The sequence below is a fragment of the Lupinus angustifolius genome, chromosome LG01 (assembly GCF_001865875.1).
Source record: "Lupinus angustifolius cultivar Tanjil chromosome LG01, LupAngTanjil_v1.0, whole genome shotgun sequence".
Classification (NCBI taxonomy): Eukaryota; Viridiplantae; Streptophyta; class Magnoliopsida; order Fabales; family Fabaceae; genus Lupinus; species Lupinus angustifolius.
Window position 1 is genome coordinate 27,017,602 of NC_032009.1, and position 15,542 is coordinate 27,033,143.

The 15,542-nt window shown below is 30.2% G+C and overlaps 1 protein-coding gene across 2 annotated transcripts; it reads left to right on the plus strand.

The window, feature by feature from the left end:
• On the plus strand, nt 1,654–5,142 carry LOC109359150. 2 transcript variants are annotated; one of them, XM_019603717.1, is made up of 4 exons: nt 1,654–1,670; nt 1,751–1,776; nt 3,463–3,705; nt 4,827–5,142. In XM_019603717.1, the coding sequence occupies exons 2-4, from the start codon at nt 1,759–1,761 to the stop codon at nt 4,872–4,874; spliced, it is 309 nt and encodes a 102-aa protein (XP_019459262.1). In that variant the 5' UTR covers nt 1,654–1,670; nt 1,751–1,758; the 3' UTR covers nt 4,875–5,142. The 2 variants fall into 2 exon arrangements, with proteins under 2 accessions (XP_019459262.1, XP_019459253.1); XM_019603708.1 differs by having other exon boundaries at nt 1,668–1,776.

Here is a 15,542-nt window from a genome sequence, read left to right on the forward strand (position 1 = left end):
GGAATACATTAATAATACCAACAAAAAAAATCAACTCAATAAAATAATGCAAAATTTTGAATAAAAAATTAATAGTTAAGAAAAGGGACACCAACGTTTTTTGTTGTATGTACAGAGTATATCGAGGGCAAATTGATGACCAAGTAATTAAAATATGTCAAGTTTATATAACAAAAAAATGTAAAGTTTTCACTGAAAACTATTTGAAATTTTAATTATTAAATACAACAACTTTTGAATAAAAAATGAGTGTAAAATTTATTATCAGAGTAAAATTTTATATTAATATAATATGTTATGTATATTTAAAAGCCAATAATAATTATATTTTAATGATGAATGATGTAATAATTTTATATCAAAAGTAACTTAATGTGTATCAACCACTAGTAGTATGTCAGATTCATAAAATCATAATTTAATAAACAATTTTAAGAGTGAACAAATATTATACTTTAATAGAAAAATTTATTTCCTTTAAATGTGACCTTAAGTTTGACTACCAATTTAATTAATAACATTCCAATATTATTAATTTGGATTCTAACTTTATATATAATTACCCATAAAAATATTTTGTCTTAGAAATTGAATTGATTGACAATATCTAATATTTCTTCATATATTTTATAGAATAAATAATATAATACTAGTTTTTTAAGGGATTGAGAAGAATACTAAAATATTATTTACACAATTATACATAAATAATGCATGGGTAAATTTTAAAATTTCTTATATAATTCATCTATTATTTCTCTTGTCTATCGAATGCTTGTTATACTTGGATAATGAATGTTAAAGCTTGCTTTAAACATTAAAAGTTAATTTACCATTCAATGAGCAATTTAAGGTCATATTACATATTTGATGTTTATAATAATTTTTATGTTTTTTTATAAAATAAAAAATAATCAATTAAGTTTTAATTCATTTCCTAATATATGTGAAATTAATTAAGTTTATTTATAAAACAATTAAGAGAAATTTTATTTATATTGAAATTTTAATTATTAGTGTTAAAATATTTAATCATATACATACATTATAATAACTATCACGGTAAGATAATAAACATAATTTTTTAAACATAAAGTAGTGACAAATGTATTTAAGTTAAATAAAAATATGTTAGATTGTGAAGTTAAATCAAAAAGTATAAAAATTGGTGTTTATTCAGGATAAAATATAATATAAGATTTATTTAAGCACATCCTTAGAATTACCGATATAATTTGTAATGAATTAAAAATAATGAATTGATATTGATTTATATACTATTTAAAATTGCTATTACAATATATAATATTTTATTTGATTTAATTATACTCATTATTATTTTTTGTTTAAAAAATTACACTTATATTTTAAATAAAATAGTGAATGTAATGTAATTTATGTATATAATTAAGTATAATTTATATAGGTTTAAAGAATGAAGTGGTAATTTATGTAATTCAGTAAACTTGAGATATCGGTATTGAGGATTAATCTCTACCTATTAGAAAATGAATTAACATAGAATGGATTGAATGTGATGTGACATTTGTAGAGACAGTGCAGTAAGTTTAATAAAAGCTACTTTTAGCTTTTAGGCTTTAGCTTCTGCATCACATCACAAACCCCGGGACCTCTTTTTCACTCTCTCTCTCTCTCACTCTCTCTCTCTCACTTCTTTATTAATATCCACTCTCTCTATAACTTTATCAACTCTTCTAACATCTCTCTCTATTCTCTCTCAAGATCCGAATCTCTCTCATGGACTCTCGCAAAGAGGTTACTCGCTCTCTCTCTCTATTTCTCTCTAACCTTTCTCTTTGGTTCTTAACAATGGCGATGCAATTAATCGAGTTCGATTAGTATTCCAATATATTGTGGTGTTTGCTTCGAATGGATATATCATGTATAAGAAAATTGCATGGTTCTGTTAATCGGTGAAATGAACTCATAATGACGATGGAAAATTGATGCATGCTTTTATCTCCATTTCTATTACTATTTGATTCGTAGGTACTAGTGAAATACATGAAACACGCGTAGGTAGGCCTCTCCATTCCTGGAGAGAGGAGTAGTACTGTTTTTACACTTCTTTTAAGGATACAAATGTTATTTACACCGTAAATATAATTGATATAATTGTTATTTCATTTTGTATTTTGTTTTCTTTTGCGCAACACTTCCCTCTCTTTTTTACCGAAGATTAGTCTGGCACTCTGGCTCATGAAACACGAGTTGAGATCCTCTAGAGATGAGTACTATTTTCACAATTGTGTTCAGAGAGTCGTGTTTTTTGTTTCTTCTTGCTAATTTTGAATCGAATAATATAGTTCCTCAAATGTTGTGAGAAAACCGTAGCAATTGTGTTGGCTCTAGGGAGAATGATAACTTCAATATTAATTGGGGTTTTCGAAATTTCAAAAATATTATAGATTTATAGTGCTTATTTTAATTAAATATAATTCAAACGTAAGAAGAGGTTACTATTTGTTTCTCTGGTTATTAGGTCTTTAATTTTGGCATAAAGTAGAGTTATTATTGACTGCGCACATTGACAGAGATGGTTGTATTTGTTTGCTCTGATATTCTTAGATCCTTTAGCATTTTCTTTTTGACCATTTCAATCTTTTAAACGTAGACAGGAGTAATATTCCATATGATGAGAATTGAATACTCTTTTTCCTTTTCCTTTCCAAATCACTCTAACTATCTATTTGTTTTGTTTCCAAACTTATAAATGCTGATTACAGTGATGCAGTAGTACAAGTAATCATAAATTCATGAGTATATGGAAATTAAACGATGAAGATGTACTGGTATAATTTTTTTATATTGTATATAACTCTGAACCACTGAAACACAAGTATCTGTTCCGGTGGCGCGAACTGTGAATTGGTTCTTGCATATTAATTTGTGGTTCTTTTGTGAATTGGTTCCCTCTAAGGAACAAACCAGATTTTCACTTACATTTTAAGTTAAAGAAAGAACAAAGAAATGAAAAGTAAGTGGTAATGTGCACTCACCTATATCAATGAGTTACAAGAAACAATAAATAATTTTATTCTAGGCCTCCTATGGTGAAGCAAAAATTGATTCAAACCTACAAGAAGCGGTACTAGAAATGACTTTGCACGGAGCAATAGAAACCCTACTAAGTATACCCCTAACGTACTAGTAGTTGACAGGGTAACATATTGCGTACTACATACCCACCATACCAACAAGAACCGGTATGAGGTGACTATGCTCTGAATGGTAGAGTTGATCTGCATTCTGAAGTTTTGGCATTAGCAGTTTCTGCTAAATGGTTATTCTGGTTTTTGATTCAAAATCCGTTTTTTTAACCATACATTATAACTAAGAACCTGTATTCTTACATTTTATTAACATGTTTCTTTATGACAAAAATCCCTTTGCTATATCATGATAAGCTTGACGAATAAGTTGTAAATCATGTCAATGTAGAAAAATAGTTCTTGGCTATCAGTGCCACAATTTGGGGACTGGGATCAGAAGGGCCGAGTACCGGATTACTCAATGGATTTCTCAAAAATCAGGGAAACAAGGAAGCAGAATAAAACAAACATTTCCAGGGCAAGTATTGGTAATGAAGAAGAGTTCATTAATCCAACTGCTACCGTTGTAAACACAGCTCGCACTCCTGAGCACCATCACCCTCACCACTATGATCAAACCCACTCTCCGGCTGTAAGATTCTTCCCCACTTTTGTTAACCGTTATTTTGTTAGCTTCTAATTGTTTCTTTAGGCAACAATTGAAAACTATAATACTTTGTACAAATAGAAATTGTAGGATGTACCCAAAAAAAGTAGTTGTTGGCAAAGCTATAATAACTTAAGTAACAAGGAAAACAGTATATTAGGTGATAATATGAAACAAGTTTAAAAGGACTCCAGAATATTTATAATGGCAGATAAAGGGATGTATGCAAGGAAAAAAATATTTTTCATCTCTGGAAATTGTGAGTTGGATCATTAATGTTATTATTTACTAAAGCATATGTATTTCATGAAAATGATTCTTATTTTCATTTTATTTGGGGGCGTTTATGAGAAAAGTATTTCAAATTGATTGTTTCAAGTTTCAACAGTTTGTTGCGTTGACCTCTTCATGTGCTCCAAAGAGAATTATAATTATACTCTGTATATCCCAATGAAACCCAATGAACTTAAATTAATAAAAATTCACCATGTGATTAAATTGAAGATGAGTATATGGATACATCTTTTACCAAGTTGGTGCCCTAAAATGTTAAAGAAGTAAAGCACATAAATTCTTGATTCTCTACATTTGTATCAGCTTTACCATATATCAATGAACACAATATGGAGAGAAATGTGTGTAGGATAAGATAGTGAAAACTCATACAAATATTTTTCCACCAAAAGAAAGAAGGGGGACGTATGAAATTATACAGTACACAGACTATTGTTGTGGGACCTAGATTAATTCGTCTGATATTGATGTAAGGTGAAGAGGTGTGAATATTGTTTATTATGTAGATACCTAGGCAATACACAGTTCTAGTTGCTGCACATGCAAATATGCAAAGGATTTTTGGGGAAATTAGCATTCCAAAATGTCCTTGTTATGTAGTTATGAGAAGCCTAGTGTAAAGAAATCCAACACAAGTAAATTAGGTGGAAGTGTTCAATACTTAAATAGAAGTGTACATCATTTCATTCTCTTGATCCACAAAATATTGATCTCATTCTCAGGGATATTTCTGGTTTATGAAGTATGGCTAAATTATGTAGGTATAACATATGTCATCTCTTACATAATTTTTTTGTTTTTTTACATGACAGACAAGGAGGAGTTTCTTCAGCTACTTCAACTGTTGTGTGAAAGCCTAATACTTAAAGGCGTGTACTACCTTTTATAATGTTTTCTAAATATTCTGGACAGTAGACGAGACAGTTATGCTTATGTTTTTTTGGGTGATAATTACTAATTAGTCTTTGTTCTTGATTTAAAGGATAAGCATTTCCTTTTTCAGCACGACACACGCTGTGTGATGCTTTCTATGTTACTTCCTATGGTAGTTTGAAATTTGGTTAATTTAATCGGAGGTAAAGATGCTAAGCATGTAAAGTATCATGAGTAAACTCGTGATCTTGTACTGAAGTTTCCTTTAGTTTTCTTCCTCTAATTATTCATTCAGAAGCATCAACAACTACTAATTAGGTGAGGTTGACTATATATGTATTAGATGGTCGTAATTTTATGTTCCGTAACTGTTTTACATATAGTTTTTTTAGCCTCCTTTGCATCTAGAAATTGGAAAATTCTTCATTTGAGCTAGTCTCCTTGTAGAGACTTCTAATGATCTCCTCTATGCACAAATCACCAAAGGTATTGTTCTATCATCTTTTTTAGAATAGAAACTAAGTTGACTTTCTTCCTAATACACTAGCCCCTAATTTTGTCTTGTATAATGTGTCCAACCAAACAACCCAATATTCTTATATATTAAATTGAGTTTTCTTTGACATTTTATTATCAAATATTTATTCATTTTTGTCTCCTTTAATTTGAGTGATATCTTTCTATTATATAAGACACTTAATGTACTTCGCCATTCATTCACCATGTTTGATCTTATGGTTATATTTCATTCAATTACCCCATTATGGTGTATTATTAACACAACATACATGAATCTAGTAAATTGCAGTATGATATAATTTCCAATCACTATCTCTACTATTTGGTTTAGTTGTTTTTGTTAAACGTACATTTTATAGACTCCGTCTTATTTTAATTTATACGAAAATTATATACTTCTAAAGTTGATTCTCATTTAATTCTTTATTATATTTTCCAATTAGGACAATACAATTCTCAAAATGTATGCATTGTGATATTGTTCTTGGATATGGTTAGTAAGGATATACCACTAATGTAAATAAATAGATTAGGAACTTAATATTGATTATTGGTGTACTGGTATAGTGATAAGAAAATCTTCTAAAAAGTCATATTATGCGATATCATCTAATTATGTGATATCATCTAATTCAACTTTTACTTCATTTTATTTATAAAAAATAAGATAATATTATTCATTTGGCTTATTGCTTGATACTAATAAGATAAACAATAACTTATTAATTAAATAATTTGATTTATAATTTACTATCGATTGGATATTGTTAAAATGTGGTAAGAGCCATGAAAAGAAAATTTCATGATGAATCAAGAAGTGTATAAAAGAAAGCTTAAAGAAGCTTAAAGAAAGAAGAATGAGAAATAGAGATCGATAATATTCTCATTGAATGAATTGAATTGATTGAATAAGAAGTGAGTCAATAGGACTTATTTATACAAGAGAAAAGAATAAAAAGAAAGCTTGTAAAGCAAGTAATAACATAAACGTAACTTGCTAATTCCTAACTTTCTAATCAACGATCATCTTTCAAAATAACCTATCATATATCTTTAATAGATTAGCTATAATTTAGTGACATATTGTTAAGTGTTAAAAAGATCTATAAATAAGACTTAATTTTTATAGTACTCTATAACTTTAACAACCAAATCATTAGATAAATACTCATAAATGATTAAAATATCAATTTAGTGGCTAAGTTTGCTCCTAAGTGATTTTATAGGCATATGTTGGATAAAAGAGTATGGAAATTTGAGTTGCTGAACTTAGCTTGACCATGCTCAGCGCCAAATCCATGCCCAGCGAGCATCTGATAGCTATGCTCAGCGCAAAAAAACCACACTCATTGCAGGATAACACATACTACGCTGAGCGCCCAAATTCGAGAAATTCAGCACTTAGCTACTGTTTGGAATATGCTCTGTGCTACTTCCACACTCAACACAATGGGTGGTGCGCTCAATGCAACAAGTCACACTTAACACAACCTGATTCAACCAAAGGTCATGCTCAACGTATAATGACACGTTCAGCGCAATCTAGTACATCCAAAGGTCGCACCCAACCAGTTGGATCCGTTGTTGCGCTAAGCGCAGAAGCCAACATCAGGACACTATTTAAGGAGGTTTAAACCATTTTATTTGTACACTACTTTACTACTTCGAATTGTACGTTTATTTTTAGTTTTCCTTATAGAGTTTAGTTCACTTAGTTCTTTGAAACTAAGTGTAAGCATCATAAGTGATAATTTTTACTTGCCTGTCTATGGTTCTACCATCTCATGAGTTTGTTATTCCTATCATTCTTACATTGTATGGATATGAGTAGCTAATAACCTTTTAATTAGAGTTAAATGTAGCACAAACTTGATGTAACCATCTTTGATTCAAATATATTCCAAGAAATTTATTTCCATTTTGAGTTTTGTCTTTACTTAATGTTTTTGTTAGTATTGATCAACTTTCGCATTAACTTAGAATAATTCCTGAAGTTATTTTGCATAATTCTAAATTTGCATTACTCAACAAATATTGCATTTGCTAGACATAGACTTGTTTTATTTGTCATTGCATGCATGTCACTTTTTAGTACCTAGACATAGAACTAATATTGTGATTTTATAACTCTCAAACTAAGTAGCATATGTTATTAGACATAGAAACATATTTGAAGGTTCATATATATGAATTTTATCATTGTATTTACTAGACATAAACTTACCAATGATAAAGTGCTAGCACATACCAAAACATTGTCGGCTAGCACACTTGAGGTGTTGCATTTTACTCAACTTGCATCACTAGACATAGGACATGATATTGTAAGTCATAATTCTCATTATTATGCATCAAAATCATTAGACATAGGTTTTTATTGCATAAGTGACTAATTGACTAAGACAGTAGCAACTAGTCATGTTGAGGTGTTTACATGGACTGATTGTTCTAATTGGCATGAAATAAAGAATCAAAGTGGGAACTGAGAGTGAGTATGAAACATCAGCTACATTTATCATATTATATTAAGTACAATCGAAGTGTTTGTATCACACAACAAACAATCCAAAATTACTAAGCTGAGAAACAATTATTAGTTGAAAGACTATAATTTTATAGCAATTCCCTATAAAGACGATAATTACTTTTCTATACTTGTTTGCGATACTGAGGTTGTATCTCTTATACCTATTTACCGGTTAGCAAAATGGATCATATATCACACATATATACTACTAGTGTGGAGTTAGGTATAATTTAAATCCTTATTATTTTCTTTGAATATTTTATTGTATTTGGAAAATATGTAAAGAATATCAAATTTACAATTAGTCGTTCTTTTGTAAGATTACTAAATAAATGATATTCTATAATTCTTTTTCTTCTCAATCTATCGTATATAAGTCAGAAAACAATTGTTTACATGATGTGAGTTTTTTCTATTAGGTTTTGGAAAAAACATTGTCTTGAGCGCAATGATCAAAGACCCTAAAAATGCAAAATCCAAGTTGGAAAAATAATATATTCAGTGTGTTATATCTATGGAGTAGTAGAGGTGTAAATATTTTCACAGTTTTTATATATATCATTCATCATTATTATTATATAATCAAATATGAATGATAAATGATATAATAACAGTATAACAATTAAAACTTTTATATTGTGCGTATGTATTTTTTCTCATATATTTAATAATAATGTTAACATTTTTTCAATGTTGACTTTGCACTTATGTTTCCTTAACCACCATCTTGAGGCAATATTTAAAAAGTAATAAGAGACAAAACCTATTTGTTATGAATTTATCATAAGAAACAATTTAAGTGAGAGATACTAATTGCTAATTTAGTGAATTTATCATATAAGTCAAAACAATAAAGTAAAAATATAATGTATATAATATATATATATATATATATATAATAAAAGATCCTATGATCAATTTGACCAACATAAAACTTAAAAAAAAAATCAATGTTCAATTGACACTGACTTGCTTTGAGGAGCAATTGTGCATCCACGAGAGTTGATGAGAAATATGTGGAGTAAAGGTCTTTCCATTAATTGAGAGACAAGTACTATATTATAGCACATAAAACAAAACATATAATAATATTTTTATTATTTTATTTACTATAAAATCACTTTTTTGCCATTCAAAATATAAAGAAAAATAACTATTTACCTCTCCAATAATGGAGAATATCCTTGTTCACATATGTAACTATTCTAAAGTGTATTAATCTAACCATTGAATAAGATGAAAGAATGAAATTATTATACTTAGATTAATATATCAAATTTTGGTCTAGATTGATGAAAGTGGAAAGTGTCCATTAGAAGAGTTTCACCCCTTAATTATTTTACTTGTTTTAATGGTTTCATTTCATTTTATTTTTCGGGTTGTCTTATTTTCATATTAATATTTCTTTTGGTAATGAGACTTCCATTAATTATCTATATGTGACTTAAGAAATTTATTGTCTCCTATTTTATACTATTCTTCATGTGCCAAAATATCTGAATAGGTCAAAACCTTATAACTTATTTAATTTTGATTTAAAAATGATGTTTTTTTTACCGATTCCAAAACTGTGACATAAAGTATATGAGACTGGATTTTCTACCTTATGTGACAAAGACTAGGAAATTCAGTGGTGGGTGGTTAGGTTTTGTATCACAATTGGTAGGTATTAATAGATAATATATTTTGTCAAATAAAAAATTTCAATCATTAATCCAGATGAAAGAACATAAGATATTACCATTTCAAAAGTCTATGACTTGAGTCATCATTAAAATTATGACCCAAACATACCCTCTCCATTGTTGAAACGTGTCAAGTAAAAAATGAATTAAAGTTTTGAAAACACATGTTAAAAAAGAGTATAAAAATCATGTACAAATAATATTTTTTTTTTATATTATCAATATATTATTTATTATTCATTGTTATTATTTTTATTTTAAATTTATTAAATAATAATTAATAATTGATCGATAAATGATGTATTTAGAGTGTGTTAAACTTTTATATTATCACCTTATTTGTTAAAACAATAAGTTTGTTTTCCCTTTTGTTATTTATACCAGTGTTGTAAAACCCGAGCCGGACATCAAACCGATAGAGGTCCCGTATTAGGTTTAACCGGTTTAAACGGTTAAACCGTCCGGTCTGACCGGGTGATTTCGTACATAATTAATAATTTTTATTTATAAATATATAGTTATATATAAATGTAAAACTTTATATAATTAATAATTATGTATAATTATATTGAAATAATACTTATTTATCTTTTTTTGGACCGTAGTAAAACAAAATATTATAACATTGTCCCATTTTTTATTTTTAAGTGAGCCATACGGTTTACTTCCCGGGTTAATCCGGTTTAACCGGGTTTAACATGGTCGGACCGGATTTTTTCCGGTTCAAAGTGGTCCAACTCTCATTCGGTTAAAACGGCAAACCAGGGCCGTTTTCAAGTCCGACCAGACCGGTCGGATCGCCCGGTCCGGTCTGGTTCCAACAACACTGATTTATACCTGCCAACTTTGACCATTTTCTTCTAGTGAACAAAGTTGGGCTTACATGATTTTTCTTTCTTAATTTAAAATTAAATATTGATTTTATATTATCACCTTATTAAATATATTAAAAATATTGTCAACTTACTCTATAATTTTTTCTGTGACATATGTTAATTCCTCCGTCCATTAAGGTAATATTAACGGTAACATATAACATGTTAAGTGCCCACATGTATTTTTGTTTTTAAAAAAAATCAATGCTGAAAATTTCACCCTATGAAGCAAAACGACTTGGTTTCATGGTAAAAAAACATATCTCTTATTCCTTTCTCTGCCCCCAATTCCAGAAAAACCATTCATCTTAGCTCTTCAAGATTTTCAGGTGTATCATATTAGTCATGTTGGAACATGGTTTGTTGAAAACCATTAGTGAGAACTTTTGGGTGTAAAATATAAAAAACGCTCAAGTCTCACATAGAAAAGTTTTGAAAAAAACAACTCTCAAGTCCCACATAGAAGAGTTTTGAAAAAAAACAACTCTTTGGAGAGATGAGGAACTTGGAAAAAATCCCAAGTCATAAATAGAAGGTTTCTCCCTTCATATTTTCTTGCTCCAAGTTGAATGCGCTTTCATTTAACTTTTACTTTCTCTCTCATATTTTCCGCCGATGCATTTCCGGCAATCTTCTCCCCTTTTCTTTCCGTGGCACTAAGAAATGGCACATGCAGCCATATTGTGGAATTTTGAGAACTAACACTGATAATCAGTATTGGGTGAAAGAATTGGCACAAGTAGCCATATTCGGAGAATTTCGAGAACTGACACTGGCTGTTAGTATTGTGGGTAAAGAATTGGCACAGGTAGCCATATTGTGGGATTTCGAGAACTGACACAGGTAGTCAGTATTGTGGGAAGATAATTGGCACGGGTAGCCATATTGTGGGTAATTTCGAGAATTGGCACTAGTAGCCATATTGTGGTGGGTGTATTCGAGATCGGTTCTTACGATGTGGTTTGATAGTCTGCTTGCACATTTTGGGCAGTGCCACGAAATGTCTTAAAGAAAGCGACCTAGTCGTGACTCAGTCAATAAGTATTATTTCGTGCCATTTAGAATTGCTGCAAGCTACGGTAACAACAATTTTAAGATGATTCGAGTACAATGGCATTCGTAGATAATATTACTGGACCGAACATCTATGACCTGAACAAACCATTTCGTTTTGACGGAACAAATTTCAAACGCTGGCAACATAAGATGAAATTTTTCCTCACTGTGAGAAAGGTTGTCCACGTTCTGAAAACCGACATCCCACTGGTGTCGGATGGGGCTGAAAAAGAGGAAATGGATAAACTAGCTATTGAAATAGTTCTCTAGAATGAAAGTGATTACTTATGTAAGAACTTCATTCTGAATGGATTGTCTGATGACCTGTATGATTACTTCAGCCCATACAAGTGTGCCAAATTAATTTGGTATGCACTTGAGAAATAAAGAAATATGATATCGAGGAAGTTAAGATAAAATAGATATATGATGTTATCACTACCTCAAGTATCAAATGACTGATAATAAATCAGTAGAGTCTTAGTCCTATGAGAAACATAAAATTGCTCATGAAATCATTTATGATGGTATGACCCTAGAGAGTTAAACTCAGAGAGCCTATGAATGTATATTCCTTGGGTATGATATAAACAATATTGTGTATAAGCATTACGACCTTAACACAAAATGATCATTGAGTCTAACGATGTTGACTTTAATGAGAAGAAATTCATTTCTAAATTGAGGAATAGTGGGGGCACATCAACTAGTCACATACTTGTGATTAGAGATAATGATAGAAAATGAAAGGTTTGAACTAGAAACTAGAAGAAGTAAGAGAGCAATAATTGTTAGAAAGTATAGACCTGAGTATATGGTCTATATATTGGAGGATAATCGATCAACTCTCCAAGAAGTTTTTTTGGATGTTGATTTGTGGCGAGAAACCATAAATGATGAGATGGACTATCTAGAGTCTAACAAGAAACAGACTATGTTATCTCAATCCACTATGAAAGTTTAGATGATAGCATTATCAACAGCTAATGAAGAAACAAGTTAGCTGAGAAGTTTGCTTACAGAGATTCCCCTATGGGAAAAACATATATCAGTTGTGTTGATCCATTGTGACAGTATCGCGACTATTGCAAAAAAATTGAGAACCGCTTTGATAACGGTAAGAAACGACAAATTCATCGTTAGCACAATACCATTAGAGAATTACTCTCTACATGAGCTATTAGAGTGGATCATATACGCACTGAGAATAACTTCGCAGATCCTTTGACGAAAGGACTAGCTAGATAGAAAGTCTATAATACTTCTAAGAGTATGAGACTATTGCCCTTAGAACGAGGATCACTCATGATGGTAACTCGACCTAACTGACTAGAGATCCCGAGAAATAGGTTCAATGGGTAATAACAAGTTGTGAAGTGATATGAGAATGGACATGTTATAAAATTATGAGCAGCATGATTCCTGTAGCATATGTAAGGATGAGTTAAAACTCTTAATGAGATATATACTCCAATTGGAGTGGAGTACCTAGGCTATAGGAGTACTCTTGATAGACTCACCTATGTGAATGTGGAAGTGAGGGCCGCTTTGGGCCATAAATTTCTAGAGCATTAACTATACTGGGATAGACATGCATGACCTTTAACGCACGGGCTTTACAGAATACACCTTTGAAAAGGTTATGTGTGGTGTGATGTTGGAGATATAGTTCAAGACTACGAGTTACTCTAGTAAAATATGGATCTTACTCACTATGCAAAGGTTCAAGTCGCATGACACCTTTGTTTATGCACAATCTTATTGAGAACACAAATATTCTCGGAAATCATTTTTTAATTTCAAGTGGGGGATTGTAGGAACATGTTTTGTTGAAAACCATTAGTGGGAACTTTTGGGTGTGAAATATAAAAACATCCAAGTCCCACATAGAAGAGTTTTGAAAAAACAACTCCCAAGTCCCCACATTGGAGAGATGAGGAACTTGGAAAAATCCCAAGTTATAAATAGAAGGTTTCTCCCTTCATATTTTCTTGCCCCAAGTTGAATGCTTTTTCATTCAACTTTTTCTTTCTCCCTCATATTTTTTGTCGATGCATTCGACAAACTTCTCCCCCATTCTTTCCGTTGCACTAAGAAATGGCACAGACAATCATATTGTGGGAATTTCGAGAACTAACACTAGTAGTCAATATTGGGGGAAAGAATTGGCACATGTAACCATATTCTGGGAATTTCGAGAACTAATACTGGTTGTCAGTATTGTGGGTAAAGAATTGACACAGGTAGTCATATTGTGAGATTTCGAGAACTGACACAGGTATTCAGTATTGTGGGAAGAGAATTGGCACGGGTAGCCATATTGTGGGTAATTTCGAGAATTGGCACTGGTAGCCATATTGTGGTGGGTGTACTCGAGATCGGTTCTTACGGTGTAGTAAGAATTCGATAACAAAGATCTGGACTGTTTTATCCTGGGGACGGCGTGGTTGATAGTCTGCTTGCACATTTTGGGCAGTGTAGTGTCACAAAATGTCTTAAAGAGAGCGACCTAGTCGTGACTCAACTAGTAAATATTATTTCGTGTCATTTAGAATTGTTACAAGCTACGGTAACAACAGTCCCCCTCAACATTCGTCTCAATCCTTCAAGATTTTCACGTTTCTCTGTGTCAAAATTGAACTTCAAGTGCGAGATTTTTGAATAAAACTTATTTGTGTACTTAATGTGTCACATATGCATTTCTATTACTATTAATAGATATACTCCAATAGAACAATGAACTAACATTAGTTACATAGAAGAAAAGTATGGACTAAATTGATGATTTACATTCTTTGGAGACAAATTTAGTACTTATAGAAATCTTGAGAAACCAAAATGAATATTTCTATAATTTAAAAGATATCAATCTTATACCAGACAATATCAATCTCTCAAATAAAATCAATCCACAATTTTTTATATTAATAAAAGCTCTCATATCTCATACACTTACAATAGTATGATATATATGTCACATGTACATCTAAAACATTCTATCTTCAAATCTTGGTCACCTTATGTGTTAAATGGTTAAGATCTTTCATTAATTGATTGATCTAAATATTGAACTTTATTAAAGTGCACTAGAGGAACATCTCTCAATTTTTATTACATAATCAATTATATGCAATGGTACTCTATATGTCCCATTTTAATTGTCAGGGTAGCATTTTTCTTCGGATTTTTATATTGTTTGTCACTTTAAAAAATAAAAAATATTAAATGCGTTTTTCTTTACTTGATGTTGTGTCTTATATTTACAAACATTAATTACTCAAACTACTTTTCTTGAAAGTGAAAACAATATTAATAATTCTAAAATATACTATTAGGGAACATGACAATTAAAATGGGATTAGAGAAATAATTTGTTTTGATTTTTACACTATCAATATATCATATATTATTCATATGTTAATTATTCCCAAAAAAATCAAACCGCAAACAAATCTCAAAGAAGATTTTTCCATTACTTTGGAGGATGAGGGAATTCTTGACAAAAAGATAAACTAATATAAAATAATCATTTTTCTTCAATTCAAAATGATTGTTTGGTACTACTTTTGTTTCTCTAAGTGTTTTCAAGGTTGTAACATATATATTAAGATATATAATTACCAAGTCTAATTGAATTGCATAAACATTTCTCTTATTGACGGTAAAGTTGTAAATGTACTAACTAATGTTATATATTCCTTCTAAAAAAAGACAGTTAAATATGAATATATTATCTATTAATTATTTTATATAATAATTGAATTGCATAAACATTTCTCTTATTGACGGTAAAGTTGTAAATGTACTAACTAATGTTATATATTCCTTCTAAAAAAAGACAGTTAAATATGAATATATTATCTATTAATTATCTATTTATTATTTAACAAAAAAAACTCCTATACATACATGTGTCATCTCCTCATTGATTTGACACATCATCTATCATATGTGTCATGACCTCATTTAATCTATGTTTTCCCTCCAAAAAAT